Source organism: Clarias gariepinus, chromosome 24, assembly GCF_024256425.1.
Source record: "Clarias gariepinus isolate MV-2021 ecotype Netherlands chromosome 24, CGAR_prim_01v2, whole genome shotgun sequence".
NCBI lineage: Eukaryota > Metazoa > Chordata > Actinopteri > Siluriformes > Clariidae > Clarias > Clarias gariepinus.
The window spans coordinates 24,127,292-24,150,138 of record NC_071123.1 but is presented as its reverse complement, the minus strand read 5'-3'; the positions used below and the strand labels follow the sequence as shown (position 1 = coordinate 24,150,138).

General features: G+C 39.9%; 1 protein-coding gene across 1 annotated transcript in view; it reads left to right on the top strand.

The window, feature by feature from the left end:
• Nucleotides 1–22,847, top strand: part of si:ch211-26b3.4 (connector enhancer of kinase suppressor of ras 2) — a 40,006-nt gene that overhangs the window by 12,722 nt on the left and 4,437 nt on the right. The window contains exons 4-22 of the mRNA XM_053485580.1: nt 741–828; nt 987–1,028; nt 5,860–5,979; nt 6,575–6,634; nt 7,635–7,703; nt 12,038–12,184; nt 13,718–13,839; nt 13,940–14,097; nt 14,209–14,289; nt 15,013–15,251; nt 15,544–15,578; nt 17,960–18,008; nt 18,244–18,292; nt 18,384–18,556; nt 18,736–18,809; nt 19,855–19,926; nt 20,073–20,143; nt 21,376–21,458; nt 22,093–22,758. Of these exons, the coding sequence (XP_053341555.1) occupies nt 741–828; nt 987–1,028; nt 5,860–5,979; nt 6,575–6,634; nt 7,635–7,703; nt 12,038–12,184; nt 13,718–13,839; nt 13,940–14,097; nt 14,209–14,289; nt 15,013–15,251; nt 15,544–15,578; nt 17,960–18,008; nt 18,244–18,292; nt 18,384–18,556; nt 18,736–18,809; nt 19,855–19,926; nt 20,073–20,143; nt 21,376–21,458; nt 22,093–22,758 (2,398 nt within the window). The remainder of the gene's footprint in view (nt 1–740; nt 829–986; nt 1,029–5,859; nt 5,980–6,574; nt 6,635–7,634; nt 7,704–12,037; nt 12,185–13,717; nt 13,840–13,939; nt 14,098–14,208; nt 14,290–15,012; nt 15,252–15,543; nt 15,579–17,959; nt 18,009–18,243; nt 18,293–18,383; nt 18,557–18,735; nt 18,810–19,854; nt 19,927–20,072; nt 20,144–21,375; nt 21,459–22,092; nt 22,759–22,847) is intronic.

Sequence of the window (22,847 nt, the reverse complement as noted above, 5' to 3'; positions counted from 1 at the left end):
ACAGAACCTTAAATTATCAATTACACAGTTGAACAAAATTAAGTGTTTCAACAGGATGATGACCGTAAACATATATTAGAGCTGGTTGTAAACTGGACTTCTGCTTAGAAGTCTCGTCCGTGTTTTACTAAACAATTCTGCTGAGAAGCGTGGGCAAATATCTGACCAGAATTCTACTGGAAGCTTGTTAATTGTGACCAAAAGGGGGAACTTGCTAAGGAATCATTCAAACAAATATGAGGTCCACTGTGTGGATTATTTTGACCCATTTTGATTCCAGGAAACCCAAAATTAATATTCACGAATTTTTCTTTTTTTAAGGATGATGTACAATTCTTCTGATTCAGGAAAAGACCACTTCAAAGAAATAATTGCAAGCCCAACATTTTATACAGCTGTATATACTGTATGCATATGTTCTAGCACAGTAGCTACTGTCATGGTCAACTGCAGATCAGGTTTGGTAAACACAGGACCAAAGAAAAATATGTTCTGTACGTTTCAATAAGTTCCTTAAACCAGTAGATGTCATTCTGAAATTCTGAAGTTAACGTTATGAAGTTATCTTACCAGCTGAGGAATTGTGCTTCTAACTCTTCAGGTTGTGAACTTATTTATTTGCCGGTGTAAATTCTGTGCACAGTTGTGTGTTGTTAGTGTGTACCATCTGCTTAATAAAACCCCTCACTTGTGTTTGTGTGTGTGCGTGTGTTCGTGTGTGTGTGTGTGTTTTGTTGCAGGTCACCGTTTGTCAGTGTCACAGAGTATTCAGTGCTGAAGAACAACATTGTCCAACTCTGTCTCGAGTTAACCACCATAGTGCAACAGGTGTGTTTGTGTGTTTGTGTGTAGCCTAAAAATGTCTGCATTTGTGTCTGTGATTGTGTGTTTAAACCTGAGTGCATGTAAAAATACAGCATCTAGCATCTATAGGATTTAACCAGAGTGAAGACCTACAGCGTCTAACGCTTATCGTTGTGTTTTAGGACTCCACTGTGTATGAGACGGAGAACAAAATACTCCATGTGGTGAGTGTCTGACAAACACACACGCCGCTTGTGAGTCAGCTTTTGCTAACACTCTAACGTGCTAACATTTACCTTCTGGTATACTGTTTGTTATACAGAAAACCTTTAAGAGAAGTTTTTTAAGATTCTTTTTTTTTAAAACTGCCTAAATATCTCATAGCTAATCTCATCACTGGTCGTTGTACTCTCTTAACTAGTCAAAACTCTCTCAAAGGTAATCGCATAGCTACTTTTATAGCTAGTCATAACGCTACCATAGCCAATTTTATTGCTAATCTCATCTCTCACTAAGACTCCGTCCACACGAAGCCGGTGCGTTCCCTATCCGATAATTTTTTTGCGTGAACACGGCGTCGTCTCAAGAAATATCTGCGTACACACGAAACCACTGAAAACAGTGTAGTATATATGCCAGACCAGTATGGGGCGCTGTAATTCTGCCATAGAGATACACTATACACGGAGAAGAAGACTTTGAGCATGCGCATAACCTTGGGCGCTGTATACGAACCAAGATGGTGTTGTCCATTATCGCTTGTTGCTCATAACAGTTGCTTAGAAGCAATAGATTTTGCTGTAACAAAGCTAGTAGGCTTTGTAGCAACACGAACACAATCATGTAGTCCACCATTATTGTTGTTGCTGTTACGTGTGACGCAGCCGACACGTGATGTGATGACATCATCGTTTCACAAAATAAACGGATTGGCCCGTACACAAGAAGACGCAAGGGTGTCGTTTTCAGATTTATCCACTTTGGGACCCAATTTCAAAAAATAGCGGTTTCAGTCTCCTAAAACGTGTGGACGAAACGCCAATACGATAAAAAATGTATACGTATACAGCAATACGCGTCTCCGTGTGGACAGGCCCTAAATCTAATCTCATAGCGATTCTTAGCTCTCTTGTAGCTAATCTCATAGCTAGTCAATAACTTCATTGGTAATCATTATTATTGGTTAAAATGCATAGTGGGTGACACTTTATTTAAAGCATCTCTCTCTTGAAAGTCTGTTGGAGTAAGACTCTGCCAGGAATTTGCCAGTACATCATCTCTCTGTTGTCTGATTCATTCAGTATCTCTCTCTCAGATAGCTCTCTTATAGCTAGCCATAGCTCGCTCAAATCTAATCTAACATTCACCTTTGTCTTTAAGATTCACTTTTCTTAAAACTGCCAAAATCTCTGTGTAAAGTTTTTCAAAACGGTGAAACACGCAGGATTTTGGTTAGCGATTTAGCCTAGCTGTAAGTACCTTTCCTTACGAACTTTCATTTCTAAGCTATCTAAGGTTAGTATTCCAGACAGTTTTTCAGTTATCTAAAAATACAGTTGTTATATCGGGAAATGGTTATGTGCCATACCTTTAGACTGTATGTCTATGAAATGCTCAACAGTGCTACGCTAGCTAGCTCATTTCATAGCCTGAGCATTAACTAGTTTCTATGCTCTTCGTTCCTAAGTTCTAGTTGCTTAGCAACCATCCCCTGACTTCTTTAACCACGAGACTCGTTTGAGCGCGTTGATGAAATGGAGTCATTTTCTTTGCTATTTTTTTTCCTTCCTGTACTCAGAAGTGTGTGTGTGTGTGTGAATGATGGTTAATTATGCAGATCCTCAAGGCTTTATCCTTGAGCTCTTGCAAAGCTATTAATGCCTGTTCAGAACAGAGAGAGAGAGAGAGAGAGAGAGAGATTAGTTAGTGTGTGTTAGTTTGTTCTGCAGCCCTCATAAATAAGAGAGGAGCTGAAAGCAGGTCAGGGTTTTTTTTATCTGAAGTAGGAACAGAGAGAATTTAAAAAAAACCTGGAAACAAGAAATGAGGACAGTATGTAGTTAAAGACACACACACACACACTCACACACATACACAGATGGAGAGAAAGAGAGCAAATATATAAAACACTGGCACGAAGTGAGCATCTGACACGCTCATCACAGGACTCAAAGCTGTTACTTTTTTTCTTTTTCTTCAGTAGTTTTGTTTCTTTCATCACCTAATTAGCATTTGGGTGTTAGCATGTCATTAATCAGCGATGCACACCAACCTAGCATCAGGGCAAGCAAAGGTCAACCTCTTCCTCCTTTGCATATTCAGATCAAAAGGAATCGTTCTGAATAGAGAGCATTGTTGGCTAGCATTAGCACACTCTTGAGATTAACACTATCCCTCTCATATCTAGTCTTTTAGTTAGTTGTAGCTTTCTCATAGCTAATCTGATAGCTAGTCATATCTCTCTCGTAGCTAACCTAATCGCCAGCTAATCTTGTAGCTAATCTTATTGCTTGCTGTAACTTTGACACAGCTGATCTTATGGCTAGTCATAATGCGTTTATAGCGTTTCGAATCTCATACCTTGTCATAGTTTTCTCATAGCTAATCTGATATCTAACTAGTCTTATATCTCAAAGTTAATCCTACATCTAGTCCTATTTTCTCATAACTAATCTCATGACTTGTCATATCTCTCATACGTAATTTCATAGCTAATCTTATAGCTAGTCATCGCTTTGTCATAGCTAAACTCATAGCTAATCTCAAACTCTAATCTCAGCTAGTTGTAGTTCTCTCATAACTAATCTCGTAGTAAATCTTTATAGCTATCTATATAGCTAGTCATAGCTAGAAATGAGCGAATTTTGATTAATTTGGGTTAAATAACCCGATCGTTTATATGACCCACGGATCACGAACCCTTCCTTAACTCGGATCAGATGAGTTCTAAGTTATCTTGATGCTAACAACAACATACATAAATGCAAACTGATAATTACACCATTCAGTTGTTCTAAGTAGTTGTCAGCTAGTAACTGTAGGAAGTAGCTGACTCTGTTGTTTAGAAAACCTCCTGCACGGTCAGAAGCGTGAGTCTGAACTCTCTGAACCGCCGGACTCGCAGCGCGTAGTGAAACAACTGGATCTGGGAGACTCAGTGAGTCTTCATGAGTCCAAGGATTCTGTGAATTCTGAGGATTCGTTGAGCGCCCCTAGTGGAGGCAAAAACAGGCAGAATTCGTATCACAATGATATAACAAACTGCAGCTGTTTCACTTTTACAATATTGTGTGATTGGATGCTGTGCTCTATAATCTGATTTTATTAATACCAAACATATTTGTTACATGTTGATGTGATGTAGATTGAGTGTATTATGACAAACTGGGATAAAAAAAAATGCTTTGGCATTAGGCATCAGATCCAACACAACACAACTTCACCAGAATGGTGATGCTAACAGTATGATGCTTTAGCTCAATGTATACAATGACTTGTATGTATTATGTGCATGAAAACACAAGGTTATATATATATACAGTATATATATATATATATATATATATATATATATATATATATATATTAGTGCTGTCAAAATTAGCGTGTTAACGCATGCGATTAATTTGAAATATTTAACGCATTAAAAAAATTTAACGCAATTAATGCGGTTGCAGTTTTTTTACTTTCCTGTTGTGGCCGACGTGTGTTCAACGTGCAAAGAAGTATGGATAAGACCAAGGAAGGACTTTTAGACGGGAAGTTTCAGTATAAAACTCTGCCAGATGGTTCTGTGGATAAAACAAAAGTAATCTGTACATTTTGCAAAGCCGAATTTAAATACCACAGAAGTAATTCGTCTTTGACATATCACTTAAAAGCAAAACACCCCACCGAAACAATCTCTACAGGGCCCCGCCAATGTAAATTGCATTGATTGTTTTGACATTCAAATGACACAAATGGCACATACCTGTGTTTTTATTTCTGTAATAAATATGGCTTTCAAGCCAACAGTTAATTTGGAGGATATTGATGGTTTATTGCAGGTATGTTGTTTACATGAGAAAATCTGTGTTACAAGTTAAACAAAAATTCCAATAAACAATCATATTTGAATTTAAATAGTTTCATTGTCTTGAGTTTACATTAATTATTTACATTTACATATCCAAAAAGTTTCAGTCTTTTAATTGTGATTAATCGCGATTAATTGCAAAAAAATGTGCGATTAATTAGTTAATTTTTTTAATCGATTGACAGCACTAATATATATATATATATATATATATATATATATATATTATATGTTATATATATATATATATATATATATATATATTTCATTTTCTTTAGTTTTAAATAAAAGGTAATGTATTTTTATTTTTATAATTAAAATATTCATATTAGTCTATAGGCCAAATTATGAGTGATTTGCACTTTTTACGTTTTGTTATATTTGTTGATGTCTAATGAAACTTTTTTCTGTGTGCATTAGTCATTAAAATAAACTTTTGGTATTCATAATTCTTGATTTTCAATCATTTACATTTTATGGTCAAAAAAGAAACAAAAAAAGACTCAAAATGCTGTAAATGTCCTATCTGATTTATCTGAACCGGGGGATTCAGCAGATCTGTCAGACTCGTAGCGGGGAGTTAAAATCCGGATCCTTGGATTCGGTGAATACTGGGGATTCAGTAGGCGCCCTCTAGTGGGGGGACCATAGAAAAATGCAGTCAGAAGTTACTGACTTAAGTGACTCAAAGGACTTATGAGACCCGAATCCGCTCAGTGAGTGATTCAGAAAGAGTCGAATCCGTTAATGGATCCGGGTTTCTCATCTCTAGTCATAGCTCTCTCTCTCATAGCTAATTTCATTGTTAGTCATAGCTCTCTAATTGTAAGTTAATTGTCACTCTTCATTAGCTAGTCTCATAGCCAATCTTTCATAGCTGATCTGATAGCTACTTACATCATCTTTGGTTAAAATGCATGGTTAGTGATGGTTTACATAAAACATCTTGCTCTCGAACCTCTGTTTCTCTCTGTCAGTGCAAGACTCTATCAGGAATCTGCGAGCACATCATCTCTCTGTCGTCAGATTCGTTGGTGTCGCAGTCCGCCCACCTCGAGGTTGTCCACCTCACCAATGTCCTGCCAAATGAGGGGCTGGTAAGTCATCCCCAACACCTAACTACAGTGGAACCTCGCATTGAGAGCGCTCCGCAAGATGAGCAAAAATTAAAAATAAATCTTGCTTGATAAACGAGCCAGTGTGTGTGTGTCGTCCTACACAGCAGCCGCCTTCCCCACGCTTGTCTGCAAGCTAGTGGGTGTGTGTGTCCATGTGTCTGTGTGTGCGCGTGCTTGGTTGAGTGAGAGTCTCTATTGGTAAACTGGTGTAATTAAGAATGTGTGTGAAAGTCGTGCTCCACAGCAGCATCCTTCCCCCCTTCCTCCTCTTCTTTCTCTGGTCTCAGTCACTACAGCCATGATTCATTTTCAAGGTAAAGTGCAGGTCAATTTGTTTTATTTTTACTTTAGATTTTTATTAACAATTTTTATATGAGTATTTTTGGGTTGTGGAATGAATCTTCCATTTCCATTATTTCTTCTGGGGAAAATTTGCTTTGATATATGAGTATTTTGATATACGAGCATGATTCTGGAATGAATTATGCTCGCAATGCAAGGTTCCACTGTACAACAATAAACAAGTCCAAGAGCTGTTACTAGATCTCCCCATCTCCATTTTTCTGTTTCTCAGGGCATGTATATTAAATCTACGTACGATGGTTTACACGTCATCACCGGCACCACAGAGAACGTGAGTGTACAGTCGCAGCGCTACAGACACAGTGGCGTAAAACAGTAACATATCAGTATAATCCCATTGGTATTATATAAAGCTGCACCGCTGTGAAAACTGCTCAGGGCATATCAAATCTCTGCTGTTCAGTAATAAGCTGATCCCTGGGACAGAGAATCCATTTTTCAGGGTCATCCGGCTTATGTTTCTTCACTTCATCAAAACGCTATCACACACACTCACAACCCAGGTTGCTTTTCTACAAACCCTTGTTATACATGTCTAAAAAAAAGGATATTCAAATATTTTATTATTGTTTTGTAAATGTTATATCACACTTTCAACAAAATTAGCTAAGAACTATAGATTCTACAAAGTTAACAGTGCTGGGATAATTTCTGTTTATTAGGTTAGCTTGTTTGTTTTTTGTTTGTGCGTTCTAGGTTATCTTTTGTTGGTTAGGTTTGCTTTTACTTAAATGTTGTTTTGTTTAAACCTGCTAGGTTAGTTTTTTTTTTAGGTTACCTTTCTCTTGCTAGGTTAGCTTACTTTTTGTTGCTTTCTGCTTTTTGTAGGTTAACCTTCTTGCTAGGTTAGCTTTTGTTAAGTTTGTTATGTTTGCTTTCTCTTAATATGTTAGCTTGTTTTTGTTTGTTTGTTTCCCTTTCCTAGGTTAATGGGGTTTTTTTGGTTAGCTTTTACTTGTTACATTAGAGTGTTTTGTTCATATTTCATAAGATAGCTTTCTCTTGATAGGTTAGTTTTTGTTTGCTAGGTTAGCTTTTTTTGGTAGGCTACTAGTTATGCTCAGCCTTGGAAATGTGCTAAAAGAGAGACCAGTCAGCTTTTAGAGAATAGCTCTGCCCATTTTGTGCTAAAAGAAGCTGAATTGTCATGAATTTCATATAATTCTTGAAAATCACATTTAACTTAGGTATCTGCATAATTTCAGTAATTGCATTTGTATTGAATATTTAGCTGTTTGTTTACTCTTGATGATTTGTCTGTCTGGATGTAGTCTCCCGCTGATCTCTGTAAGAAGATTCATGCAGGTGATGAGGTTATTCAGGTCAACTACCAAACTGTGGTGAGTAATATTCTGTGCATGTGTGTGTCTTGTTTGTTCGCAAAAGGAAATTTGGGTGCATTTCATTTGGAGCTGTTTCTTTAAAAGAACTGCCACCTTGGTAATTGAACCTCAGCTCAGGCTCCAGGCTGGTGCAGCAGTCTAAGGTTTCACTCGATCACTGAAAGATCGCGCGTCTGTGAGAGATTGTGAGCAGCAAGTCAAAAAGGAGTCTTTGCAGAACTATACATTGCCTTTCACCTTCGCTGTTATGTCGATGGCACTGGCGTTAAGTACAGAAACATGTTCCTGGTTAAGGCTAAAGCACGATACATGTAGCCTTACACATAGTTTAGTCATGGAACTTCGGTCATTAAGCAGGTTTGCAACAATCTTCACCACTAGCAATTTGCTACACAGCTAAAAGAAGCTAGATCAACACAATTGACAATTGACTCATAAATGTTTACCAAGTGAACAGCCCCATAGCATGACTGTATTTCTGAGGGCTCAGTGTTTATAGGAAAGTCTGTAGCCAGCTAGTTAGCATTTAAAGGGGTCATCCAGCCCCATTTTTCATTAAATGTTAATATGATTCTTTAGCGTCCTAAAGAAAAGTAATATACTTGTATATGTATATACTCAGTATATGTAATATACTTTTATAAAAAAATTCTCAATGGTTGTGTAAAAAAAACACTACTTTTACCTGGTAAAAACTAGCTCTGTTCTCAGCAACCTGTTTCAGTACATGCTCCTTTAAATGCTTATGATCTCTGCTGAGCCCGCCCCCCCCAGTTCTGTGGGGCGTGTCTTCACAACACACGTGGGGTATAGCCACGGGAGTGTAGTCCAGTGCGGGCAATGCTTTGGACTGCATTAACCACAAAGCATTGCCCACAACGCAGTGCGGAAACTGTCCAAACTGGAAAACACTGGAATATAGAGCCTGAGCCTGTTTTCTTAAGTAGTTTTTGGTTTGATTTAAGTACAGAACCCACCCAGAAGTTTGTAATATCGCCTGACAACGCAGAAATTAAAAGAATGGACATGCATCGACTCGATTGTCTTTCTCATCACTGCATGGGCATGAATTAACGGGCTTTTACGCTGCCGCGAGCAACAACAACAAAAGCGGAGAAACTTACTGAGAGAGATACGGACGCGATGTGTTTACTGATGTGTTTACATGACTTCTTAATCATTGACAGACATCGTTATATACTATCTAGCGTTACAAAGGTAAGCATAATATAGTTTTCCGACTACGTACACAGTTTGCAACTAGACAGTCACCTTAATGCATTGTTTATTATAAACGGGCTTAGGCGACATTTTGCTCCAGCGGCGAAAAACAATGGCCGACAGCTTTCTTCTCACTCGGGGCGGGCCCTTGCTAAAACACCAGTGTCAATCAAATATAGTAGGAGTGGCCTCTGTCGGTGTGGCGTCACATTGACAGGCATTTGAGATTGGCCTGATTTCAGAAGGGGCATGTTATTTTAATAAATGAAAAGAAAACCACTGGTCGGCTCTTTATCATCGTAGAGTGATTGTGTACGCACTCTCCTAACACACAGTTCAGTCCAAACAGCTTAAAAAAGTGCATGTAGGCCCGCATGACCCCTTTAAGCTAAATTATGTTTTATGATGTTCACTGCTAAATAACATTATCATTTTGTAGATTAGCTACAAGATTAGCTACTAAACAGCTAGCTAGCGTGAAACAACTCATAACTTTTAGTGCTAGCATTATGCAATTTCTGAGAGGACTTAGAGCCATAACTAAGTTATGTTCATAATTTTAGTGATAAAAGGAACCAAACTAATCGGGATTTTCAGCTGAAATAAGTTGCAATAACGGTAATATTTGCTACAGATTGCTTTATAATTGTTGAAAAAGGTTATAAAAATGAGGAAAAAATAAGAATGTTCCAATATGTCAGACATCACATGTAACCTTTTAATTGCATAAAATGCTTCAAGTCCCTGTCGACTATCGGTACATGCTAAAAGGAGCTAACCTGACTGGATTTTTGACAAGATTTGTTTATCAAAGTTTTACTTGTTTCATTTTTGCTGTGAGCATTAGCCAGCTGCCTTAGATTAACAAATAGTTCCAGAAAGAATTTTAAAAGCATTCTTTGACGATAACCTGACAGGATTTCTGACAGAATATATATATATATATATATATATACACAATCTTCTATGCTAACACTGGGTATCTACAGTAGATGAACTAACATCATGGTTAGCTAACAGAAGCTAACCTGACAGGATTTCTGTTTTTCAGTTGTTTATACAGATAGAAAGCTAGCAGGAAGGCTAGCAGGATTTCTGACAGGATTTGTTTATAATTTATTGTTTACAGTCTTCTATGCTAGCACTAGACAGCTGCTATAAATAAACAGACATGATTGCTGGGTAGCAGATTCTAACAGGGCAGGATTTCTGACAGGATTATTAATATTATGATTATTATTATTATTTATAATCTTCTGTTCTAGCATTAGCTATTCACTGTAGATGAACTAACATGATGGCTAGCCTACAGAAGCTAACCTGACAGGATTTTTTTTAGATTTCATTTTTTCATTTCTTTAAGTTTGTTTCCACATATGTTCAGCTTCATTGCTAATAATAGCTAGCCAGAAAAAAATTAACACATTTGGATTTCTGTGGAAAACTCTTTAAAGCCATAGCCTGTTGATAAATATTGCTAATGTTGTAGAGATTTAGCTTTAGCTTATCATTAATAAGTATAAATGAAAACACTGCTCCATCAGCATCTGCATGGTTCGAAAGGGGCGTCCCAAATAATACGTCATGGAGAAAATAATAAAGAAATGCTCGCTGTAACCGTAACAGCCGTGTGTATGAAGACAAAATGGCCGTGTCACATGTGAGCGTGTTTCAAAGCGCTGCTTCAAACGCATTTCAATAAAGCGATTGCTGCTATTTTTAGCCGTGTGCTCAGATGGAAAACGTGTCCAATCTCATCTAGCTGGCTGCCTGTTTCAGCCTGGAGTGTGTGTGTGTGTGTGTGTGTGTGCCTTTACACACAGTGCCCCACGTCTCTCACCTCCTCCTTTCAGCTTCTGGTTTAATCAATACACCAGCTACACTGCAGTGTTACGCAACGGCACTGAGCGAGCTGAATAGAAATGAGCTGTGTGTGTGTGTGTGTGTGTGTGTTGTGCTGCTCTGTAGAAATAAAATAATGCCAACGAGGTAGATGAGCGGTACTCTCTCAGTACTGATACTATGTTGTTTTCATGCACATGACCTACAGATGCTAAAAACACTGAATGATATAAAAACATATATAAAAACGTTTAATTTCAGGGTCTTTACCCTCCATGTCTCTTTTTATGTCTCTTTCTCTCTCTATCCCTCCATGTCATTGTGTGTGTGTCTGTTTATATACTGTACTGTATGTCCATGTCTTTTTGTCTTTTACTTTTTCTTATGTCTCTTTGTCTTTCTCTTTCTGTCTTTTATTATATTGCCGTCTTTCTGTCTCTTCTTCTCTTATCTCTCAATTTCTGTTTATTTCATTGTATGTCTTATTGTCTCTCTGTCCATCCCTCATTGTTTCTCTCTATTTGATTGTATGATTGTATTTTTCTTTCATTTTCTCTGTCTGTATGTCTCTGAATTTGTCGAGTCTTTCTCGTCTCTCCTCCTGTGTTTCTCCCGTTATTTCTCTCTCCTTATGTATTTCTCTGTATATACGTATATTTTACGTTTATCTCTCTGTCACTAAAGTTGTTTCTCTTTTATGTCTATTTTATGTCTCTTTGTGTTTCTCTTTATGTCTTCGTCTCTCTTTAATGCTTATGTCTCTATATCTGTCTTTATGTTTCTTTGTGTCTCTCTTGTGTTTCCATTTATTTCTCTTTTTCTCTTTATGCTTATGTCTCTATGTCTCTCTTTATGTGTCTCTTTGTCTCCATGTCTCTTTATATCTCTCTTTGCCTCACTTTATGCCTATCTTTATGTCTCCTTATGTCTGTCTTTATGTCTCTTCATGCCTGTTTCTATATCTCTTTGTGTCTCTTATGTCTCTCTTTATCTAACTTTGTGTATTTATTTATCTCTCTGTGTTTCTCTTTTGACTCTTTCCATGTCTCTCTCACTTACTGTCTCTATTCTTTATTGTTTCTCTTTCTTTTTGTCCCTTGTCCTTCTCAATTACTGTATCTCATTATGTCTCTCTATATGTCTCTTTCACTTATTCTCTCTCTGTTTTATTGTGTCTCTCTCTTTATGTCTCTATATTTCTGACAACTTATTGCCTTCTCTCTCTCTGTCTCTCTCTCTCTCTCTCTCTCTTTCTCTCTCTCTCTAAGGTGGGTTGGCAGTTGAAGAACTTGGTAAATTCTCTGCGTGAGGACCCGAGTGGTGTCGTTCTCACACTGAAGAAAAGACCCCAGAACTCACTGAGCTCAGCTCCGGGCCTGCTGAAGAACACCCGCTGGAAACCCCTTGCACTGCAGGTGTGTGCAGGCGTGTGTGTGTGTGTGTGTGTGTGTGTGTGGTTGTTATAGTTTAATTTCAGTTCATTACAGATGAAGCACATCTGCTTTTTTATTAGAAGTAGTTTTGTATTTTTTTTTAGTCTCAGTTTTCCGGTAATTAAAGCTTTTATTCATTCTAATCATTCTGGAGTGTGTATGGTTCATAAGTAAGACTTATGTCTCCGTAAGTGTATGTGTGTGTTTGTGTGTGTGTGTATGTTGGCTTGTTGCCATGTCGCCTTGATTTCTGTAGTTGCCATGGTTACACATTTCTAACAGACAGATGCAGGAACATGTGTACTGGCACCATGAGAGTCACGACACACAAAATATCACACCGTTTTCTTTTTCCTCAGTCCGTTTAATTAATTGAAACAAATGTGCGTTTCATTTGAAGCAGCAAATTTGGCATTCTGTAGAATAAAATTTAGAGCTATAAGGATATCTGTGATAGAATATCTGTAAATCATTTGGAAGCCACACCCCCTTAACTTAGACCAACAGACTTAGAGGCATGCCCCCTTGACTGGAACTGACAGACAGTCTCGTACCCCGTTGACTGGGATGAACCAACAGAAAGGCCACGCCCCCTTTCAAAGTGACAATGCCCCCCCAACACTGGGATAGATAGAGAGAACATGCTCCCTTGACTAGGACTGAGAGACAGGGTCACGCCCCCTTCACTGGGTTGGACAGACAGACAGAGAGGCCACGCCTTCTTCATTGAGACGGCGAAGAAGCCTTCATTCATCACTTCATTGGGATGTACAGAGATGGCACGCCCGCTTCACTGGGACTGAGAGGCCACGCCCATAGACACATTTATGCTTTTGTGTATTACCCTGATTCTTTCTCTGTTGCTATGGAAGCTCTTGTTGCTATGCTCTCCACAGTTACCCGAAGAATGATTGACATGGTTGCAGGCGTGGTGCTCTGATTTCATTTTTTTACACTGCCAGATTTAGTAAAATCCTGTTTGGCTTTGCAGTGTGTGTGTGTGTGTGTGTGTGTGTATGTGTGTGCTCTCATGTGTCTGCCCCCCAGTGTCCTGTCTTTGATGATCCTTGTTGGAGCTTGTGCTAGCACTGGGGATAATGTGTTATATATTGATTCCTCACAGGAGGACACACACACACACACACACACACACTTTTATCTATTTATTTATACATTTAAAATGCAGTTTCTTTTTCTTCTTATTTGACTTTGCTTTGGTTGTATTAATCAGACCGATATGTTGTAGATGTTTAGCTTTGTTGACTTTTTGCACATTTAATATTATTTAATAAGCTTATTATTGTACACACCAAGCTTATTCTAATTTCTAATAAGGAGGGGGAACGCGAAAAGGGAAAAGGGTCAGAATGTGGGAGCCGACGGGGGTCAGAACATTCATGGACTTGGCAATGTTGGACATGATGAGGAAACAAGTCAAACACTTTGCATGATTAATGTGTGTGTGTGTGTGTGTGTGTGTGTGTGTGTGTGTGTGTGTGTGTGATGGTTCGCCAGCCCCTCTCCACCAGTCCGTGTAGCGAGTCTACCACACCCCCTAGCACCCTAGGAGTCTCACCTGGTTTGGAAACACCATCAGGACATGATGTGTTCATACTGTCCCCGGCATACGGACACAGGTATACACTCGAAAATAAAATAACCTCCAACAGTATTAGTTACTGCTATATTACCAGAGTTCACAGCATTTTATAATTCTCTCTCTTTCCCTTTCGTTAGGGAGGATGAGTTGGACCGGGCTGGTTTTGGTATTTTCAGCTCTGAAGGGTTCTTCATGGATCAGGAGGCTTCTTTGGTGGGACCTCATTTCCCCATGCTGGATGACGAAATGGCCAGAAATGCAGGACTCCGACGCCGAGACCGAACCCCAACACGAGGTCTGTACACACACACACACTTTTGTTTTGTACAACCCTTCTCACAGAAGCTGATTATTCTCAGAGATACACACACTCAGACTCTCACATACACCCTTTTTTTCCCCCCAGGTGACCCCCGGCAGGTGTCTCACCCGTCCGAGTGGCTCGCTGAGCCTCAGGAGTCTGGAGTTTACAAGAGAGGAAGCAGAGGTAAATACATATTACGTATTACATATTACGGTTCCATGAGGAAGATTAAAGGTCCAATATGTTAGAATTTCTGTCATGGATTAACACAGGTCTTAATTTCACTCCTCCTTTAAATGCACCATTTCAGTGTCTATGTAAATCAGCTTCCGCTAAGCCACGCCCCCTTTTTATAATGCTTTTTCTCACACACACTGGATTCTACAAATGATTAAAAAGTTAATTTTACATACAGGTAATTTTTTTTTTTATGAATCATAACGAGCCTTGAGGCATTTACAGTAATCAGTATTTCAGGATTTTATTTTATTCGAGGTGTCTGACGCTGATAAAATCGCTGTTTTATTTGAATACGTGGGGATTTTTCTGTTCTGGAAACGAGAAAGAGGTGACCATGTTTTTTCTTTTCTTTTTTTTCTTTTTTTTTTTTTTTCTTCCTGTTGTGTTGCGTGGAAACAGGAGTCTAAAAACAGCACATCGAGATTGAGTGGGAGAGTCTTTATCAGAGCTAAACATAGCAGCCAGAAACCCACAATGAGGAAAACCACATGTGCCACACACACACTCACACGCAGGTGTACACACTGCAGAATCAGGGTCTCGTGCTCGACGGTGCTGTTGAATTACCAGTTCTGGTTGGTCAGAAGGTGTTGATTAGTACAGCGGGTCTACCAGTAGTGCCACGCTAAACAAATGAGTGTACCTTTTTCTCTTCCTTTCCTGAAGACTCAGACTCCTCCCTCATGCGCTTTCTGAGCGATGACAGGATGCTCGTCCTACAGGAAGAGGCGGAGTTTTCCCAGCCCGACACTAGCCGGCGGACCAGGAAAAAGAGCCGCAATCCCAGCAGCCCCAGTTTTCCCATCAGCCCGTCCATGCTGGCCCCGCCCGTGCGGCTGGACTCGGGACCCCCTGAAGGGCTGCCCTTCTCTCTACCTGATACCAGCACTATGCCGCATTATCACGTGAGGCTCCGCACTCGTACTGTATAACAAACAAGCCAATAAAATATTTCTTGATTTCTTATCTAGGACTTTTCTGAGATTTTGTCAAAACCCATTTAGGATTTTTCACAGTACAGAAGGGATAAACAGACCTGATTGAGCATGCACACCAACCACACACTCACACACACTCTCACACACACACATAAAGACAGTTTCATATCTTAACACACTTTCAGTTCAGTGCTTGGAACAGGAAATCTTCTTTCTGATCTTCTTTTTTTTCTCGGTTTCTGTCATTCTTGTCTCGCAGAGAGCCACAGACACACTGCGAGCCGACACTGACAGGTGAGTCAACGTCTCCGCTCTGTCTACAATCCATTATTTACTATAAAAAGGTTTAAAAAAACAATTTCTTTGTTCAGAAATTCAGAACCATAGGTTATATAATTAACTGTAAATGTTCTGTAGTTGTTATACAGGTTTTAATCCTGAACAAGCAGACATGATTTGGGTTGAAATTAACTGTATTTACACTACACTGTAGTTTATGGGTTTATGTTTTTACTTGTTTCTTTTTGCGTTATTGGTATTTTTATATATTTTGCTTAAAATACAATTCACACTTTTTTTCCCTCATCATACCAGTGTAGAGAGTTAACTGTAACTGCGGTATTATAACTCGCTTTTCACAGTAAAGAGAAACTAACAAACGAAAAAGAAAAGAGATCAATATCGAGTTAGAGGTTAACACTTGCAAATCTATAATCCAAAAACTAGTTGCGAGATTTCAGGTTAAAAAAAAACAACAGGAGCTAAAACTCGAACTCTGAAATCATAAATTAAAATATATATATATTGTTTTTTCCCCTGTGGTCACGATAGGAAGAATGCATGGATTTATTAAGTAATAATTATTTTTAAAAAGTCACATTGTTTTGATCGAAGTCCTTATCAAACATGCTTCTCCACCATTGTGTGTAACGGACACAATGAAACCCCTCCAGCTTTAGAAAACAGGTTTGAAATTATTCAGACCTTTAAACAAAAAGGAAAGGCTGTACTGTAGGTTTATACGGATCATGAAGGACGGATGAGGATACAACATCAAAAACAAGTTCTAGGCCGGGTATTGAGTTGGAAATGTCAGATTCTTATTAAAATTTGCTTTTGTGGTGATTTTAGGCCTTAATTTAAAAAAATGCAACCCTGATCAGAACTATAAAGTTGTCAGATTACAGTATATACGTGTATTAAATATTGACTGGTGTTTAGCAAAATATTTATTTAGGTTTTGTAGTTAAAACAACAGCACGCACACACACACACACACACATCCTGTGCATTATGCGCCTATGTGTTTTGTGGTGTATAAAGTGTTGCTGAGGGCAGAGAAAGGTAACAGCTTCGACGCTCACCTCTCCGGCGACAGAAAACTCTAAACGGAAAAGCATTTTTTTTTTCTTTTTGCATAGTGAGCAACTTCAAAAACATGCCTTTTTTTTGTAAAATGGTTGGAGACAAGCTGGCAAGTGTAGGTGTCTTGTGTCATAGTGAAAAACATCATGTGAGAGGAACTTTACCACAGATCACACCTCTGTAGGATGAACATTCTTCTTCTTCTTCTTCTTTTGAAACTTTGCCACATGATTTATGACCCCACATCCAAGTGTTAGCTTAGCTAATGTATGAACAGTAATGCTAAAGTACAGTAGCTGGTGATCTCATCACCTTTAGCAGCTGAGTTTCTCATAGCAGGGCCTCGTGTTGCCAGATTTTAAATGATGATTTCATTCATTAAGGGAAAAAAGCTCTCCAAACCTGCTGGCCAGCTCATAAAGGACATCAGTTAAGGTCAGTATTCATGATTCAACAATAAGGAAGAGACTTGAGGGCAAAAATGGCGTCCATGGGAGACTTTGAAGGCAAAAGCCACTGCTGACCGAAGAGAACACAATGGTTCGTCTCACATTTGCCAAAAAAACATCTTGTTTGTTCCCCCAGATTTTTGGGCAAATATTCTGTGGACTGATAAGACAAAAGTTGAACATTTTGGAAAGTGTGCATCTAAAAAAGATCTGGGGCTGCTTTGCAACTTCAGGACCTGGATGAATTTCCATATTTGATTGAACCATGAATTCTGGGTGCTACCAGAAAATCCTGAAGGAGAATGTCTGGCCATGATTTTGTGCTCAATGCACTTGGGTTGTGCAGCAGGACAATAATCTGAAACACACCAGCAAGTCCACCACAAAGTCCAATGGCCCAATAAATAAATAAGTAAAAAGGTTTTGGAGTGGCCTAGTCAAAGTCTAGACTTAAATCCGATCGAGATCCTAAATGCTCCAGGCTGCTCATGCTAGAAAACCTTCCAGTGTGGCTAAATCAAAACAATTCCGCAAAGAAGACTGGACCAAAATTCCTCCACAGCGATGTGAAAGATTCATTGCCAGTTATCTCAAACGCTTGGTTGTAATTATTACTGCCAATGGTGGCACCACCAGTTATTAGGATTAGGGAGTTACTTTTTTACATAGAACCAGACAGGTTTGGACAGCTTTTTTTGCCATTATTAACAAAATAATCATTTAAAAACTAAATATTGTATTTACTCGGGTTAATCTTTGTGTAATATAAAATTTTGTTCGATGATCCTCATTGTTTAAGTGTAACAAATATGCAAAAAAACTTTTCACGGCACTGAACGTAAAGCTCCTTTTCTTCCTCAGGTATGCTGGTTCTGCTGGGGATCGACAAGCCGGAGCATCCATGAGGAAGGTAAAACCCTTTTGTTCGTTCCTCTACCTCAGTTCTTTTGTTGATGATGGACGAATGAGTCGAATCAATTAAATGATTCCTAGAGGTGAATCTGGAAAATTGATTTGCCAGCACAAATCAACACTTATGACGAACAGCTGACAGACATTATAAGAAGAAAATAAGGGTTACGTTAGTACACTAATATCTCACAACGTTTTGAATGTTAATCACAGAGCGTGTGTTTTCTCTATAGTCAGTGCATTATGCCTCCTTAAGGACCAAGACTAAGAAGAAAAACAGAGGTGGGAAATAAACCGTACACATCGTTGGATTGTGAAGTTATCCTGTACGGGTGCTGTAATGTAAGGCATCTGTCCGTATGTGTGTGTTTAGGTTCTCAGAGTAACTCGAGCAGGAGGCGTATTGCATGTAAGGATCTGGGACATGGCGACTGCGAAGGCTGGCTGTGGAAGAAGAAGGACGCTTCGGGCTACTTCACCCAGAAATGGAAGAAATACTGGTTCGTCCTCAAGGACTCGGATCTCTACTGGTACACCAACCAGAACGTAAGAGACGCCGTCCTCCTTTCCTTCATCCCAAACCTTTCGCTTCAGCCAGAAATGACCTGCAAATAGTTGTTCAATATCCGCGAGAATGCGTATTACTCAGGGCTCGACTGAAGACTGAAAGACGACCCTGGCTCTGTAGTTTATTTTTGTCTCCTCATTTTTTTTTTACTCCCCAGGACGAGAAGGCGGAGGGGTTCATCAGTTTGCCGGAGTTCCGGATCGACAGAGCGATCGAGTGCAGGAGGAAACAGTGAGTTATGTTACAGCTTTAACAATTACGCAGGTTATTGAATCTGTTTGCGTGTCCATAAGAGTGAACTGTTACCCTAAAATCATCTAGAACTAGAACAAATACTCTAGAAACCTGCATTAGTGTCAGAGATACGTATTGATCAGAGCCCGTTTTCACAAAGCTTCTAAAAGTTGTGACGAAATTCCAAGAAAATTCTTAGAATTATGACATTTTCTTAGAATTTCCCCTTAAATTTAGGACTAAATCTTGGTAAAGATAAAAATAATTAAACCTAAAAACAGCTCCTAAGGTAAAAATTTGTTAGGAGTAGAGAAGAGGACTTTTAAGACGTTTAAGAGTTTCACTAGCAGAGGACGAAATGACGGAAAGAAGAAATATTCTCTAAACACCAAATGTAAAACTAAACACTTCTCTTCTGCCCAGTTTGGTTTTCTTGTTCTTTTACTTTCCTTTCATCTCTCTTGGATTGTTGACTACATACCATCCAAAAGTACAACTTAAACAGACCGTCCTGTAATCATGTAACCTGGTAAATGGTGAGACATTTTGTTCCCATCAGTCTGAAATGGATCACAAGTAATAAAATCAGTATGGTAAATAAATGTAAGAACTTAAATATAGTAACTACTGTATGGAAGTTGGTTGCTTTAAAGCTGTTTTAATTATCTTTAAGATATTTAGCCTATAACAGAAACTTTGCATAAAGTAGCCTGTAGTCATGATTATACAATTTCTTTATAGACAAACATTTTGATTTCACAGTCTGTTCTATTATCATATATTCTAGCGCATTTCAAGACCTTTTGCAGATACACACCTCCTCATTAAGGCTTAAGGTTTTTGTACTTCCTTACTCAGAGTTCCTTACTGAGAAGTTTCCTAAATCACTTTTATTCTAGGACTCCCAGCTAGGACTTTTTAAGCTAAAATAGGAGCTCTCTGAGAGAATTCTAAGAAGCTTTGTGAATACGAGCCCTCGTTCTTAAGATTCCTTGTTGATCTTAACCTCATTCTCTCTTTACTCTCTCTCATTTCCTCAAAGTGCCTTCAAAGCTTGCCATCCTAAAATTAAGAGCTTCTTCTTTGCGACGGATCACCTGGAGGAGATGAACAGGTAAACTTCATTTGGTTTACATCTGTATCAGGTGGTGTCAGCAAGCATTTGTAGTTTTGCACTTGCTGATCACAGAGGTGTACTGTATAGCCTCAGTGTGCAGCGCATGCCTGAACTATCACTTATTATTTTGTTTCTGCGTTCAGGTGGATGAATCGCCTCGGCTTGGCCGCGATTGGATACACTCCGGATGACCCGGTGCCTCGCCCGGATGAAGGTATTGTAGTAACAGTTATGTGTTCTGGAACATTCAAAAAGTGCCTTTGATCTTTTCAGAGCTTTAAGTCAAAGTTTTTACGGTGTTCAAGTCAAAGTGGGACTTTTAATTGTGCAGTAATTCAATTTCTAATAAATTGCATTTATTTAATAGTTTAAACAAGTGTCTTTTTTTTTGCAATTTCCGAATTACAATTACAGAATCGAAAGAAATGTGAGAAAGTCAGTATAAAACGATCAGATTGTTTGGCGGCACAGTTCTTAGGCGGCACTGTTGCCTCGCACCTTCAGGGTCCGGGTTCAATTCCCGCCTCTGGTTCTGTGTGCATGGAGTTTGCATGTTGCCCCTGTGTTTGGTGGGTTTTCTCCGGGTACTCTGATTTTCTCCCAAAGTCCAAAAACATGCAGATTAGGTTAATAGGCGTTCCCAAATCTCCTGTAGTGTGTGAATGAGCGTGTGGGTGTGTCTTTGTGTTTGCCTTGTGATGGATTGGCACACCGTCCAGGCTGTACCCTGCCGCGTGCCCTAAGTCTTCTGGGATAGGCTCCAGTTCCCCTGTGACCCTGTAAGTGACTGATGAACAAGCCGTGGGCGGCGGTGCTGAGGGAAAAACTCCCTGAGATGGCAATAGGAAGAAACCTTGAGAGGAACCAGACTCAACAGGGAACCCATTCTTATCTGGGTGATAACGGATAGCAGGGATTGATCTGCATTCATACTGTGTGTTAGGAGGTTCACTATAACAGATGATGTGTTTAAGGTAATATGGAGTTGAGTTTTTCTTATCGGAGGCTCAGTCCCCAGTCTCTACACGCATCCCAGCCGAGTTCCTGTAATGTGCTTATGTAAGTGGTTCTGGTGATTGATTGTGTGTGAAGTTCCCACAGACAGATGCGTTTCTTCTGCAAGTCGGTGACAAGGTATCCGTAGATTTTCCACTCTCTGAATGTTCATGGGAACGACTGCAGTATGAGCCATCTCGGCCCGGGATTGTCATTCATACAGCCTTCTTTAAAACTTTTACGCTGTTCAGATGTTCTACTGCAGCTAAGAGTCTCATCACCAAACTGTGCGTGAAGTCTTCTGTAAATGACAATAAATCGCTTCTACTTCTTCATTCACCAGTCCCGTTTTGACTTGAACGCCCGTTGTTTAACCAAAGCCCCACCAAATTATCTAAAGATAAAAGCACTGTTTGTTGTTGCCAAACATTACGCATGTGTGTATGATAGATTACTGGAGTGAGAGCGATCAGGAAGAGGTCGATGGATCCATGACGCTCAAACAGGAGTCGACTTACCACTGCAATCCTGCCGTGAGTCCCCTCTCTCTGTCTCTATCTGTCTCTGTCTGTCTCTGTCTCTCAGTACTGCGTGCAAGTTCTTATATAATCAGCGTTCTTCATTTCTAATCAATACATACCGACCTTGAGTCTTGTTGTTAGATCTATACAACCATGACTTGTATTTTCAAACCATCACTCTATCATTTATATATTATTAGTACCCTGAAACAGTCCTGATGGAAATGGAGCTCTTCTACTCTCTCTCTGTCTCACTCTCTCTCTCTGAGACGAGACACCACTAACATTGTCACACCTGACCTTGAACATAATAAGTGGAATATAAATATGAGACCTTGATTTTTTTTTCAATTAAGCTGCAACACTCTAACAAAAGAATCCAAGAAGTCCCTTTAAATCCTCCAATTGTTCTTCTTTCTTAAAATCTCTTACACTATCAGTATTTATCTCTTCGTCGTTTTAAGCCGACAGAGTGCGAGACCGTGAGCGAGCCCTGTATAGTTCAGAACTAGAACACTTTTGCTGTAGTTGTGGTTTTCTGTCTGTAAAATAATTGTGCAGCTCTTGCTAACAGCTCACTGATTCCTCTATGAATTAATTCTGCTGATAGTTTATTGATTTCGATACCGATTCTTTATATCTCTAGACGAGCTCGTCCAGCGCGTTTGGCGAGCGCCATTTCTCCAGTGGCTCCACCTTCTCGCACTCGTCTGCCGAGGACTCGCACTCGTCCTGTCGCTCAACTCATCGCGAGCGCGAGCGCCGCTCCTGGCAGGACTTGATCGAGACCCCAGTGGGCTCTTCAGGGCTTCACTACCTCCAGACGGGCACAGGAGGGGACGGACGCGTTCCCATCTCTCCTGAGAGGCTACGACAGGCGACGTTGCCCGCCAGGCGCCGGCGCCCGCCCCGACACGACGGGCCATTTCCGCTGACGGACAGCGAGGAGCCCCGTCCACGTGGCCATGCCCATAAACAGAGGAGTCAGAGCCTCCCGCGGCACCGCTCGCACGGCACGCTGTGCCCCCGCACCCGGCTTCATGAGGAACAGGAGGAGGACGAGGAGGAAGACGAGGAGGAGAGTGTGTGCGAGGTCCGGCAGCGGGTCTGCGACGCTCCGAAGCGTGTGTCTGATGAACCGGACCCTCTAGAAGAGCTGTATCGCTCTCTGGAGCAGGCCAGCGTGTCCGCGTTCGGACACCAGCGACCCTCAACACGGCAAGAGTTCCGCCGCTCGTTCGTCAAGCGCTGCAACGACCCGGCCACTAACGAAAAACTCCACCGCATCCGGGCGCTCCGCTCCACGCTGAAGGTACAGGAAAAGAGGAAAGACAGAAGGAAAACGTAACACATTCCAAAACGTTTGTAGAGCTGATTTTTTTTTCTGTTTTGTTTTTCTCA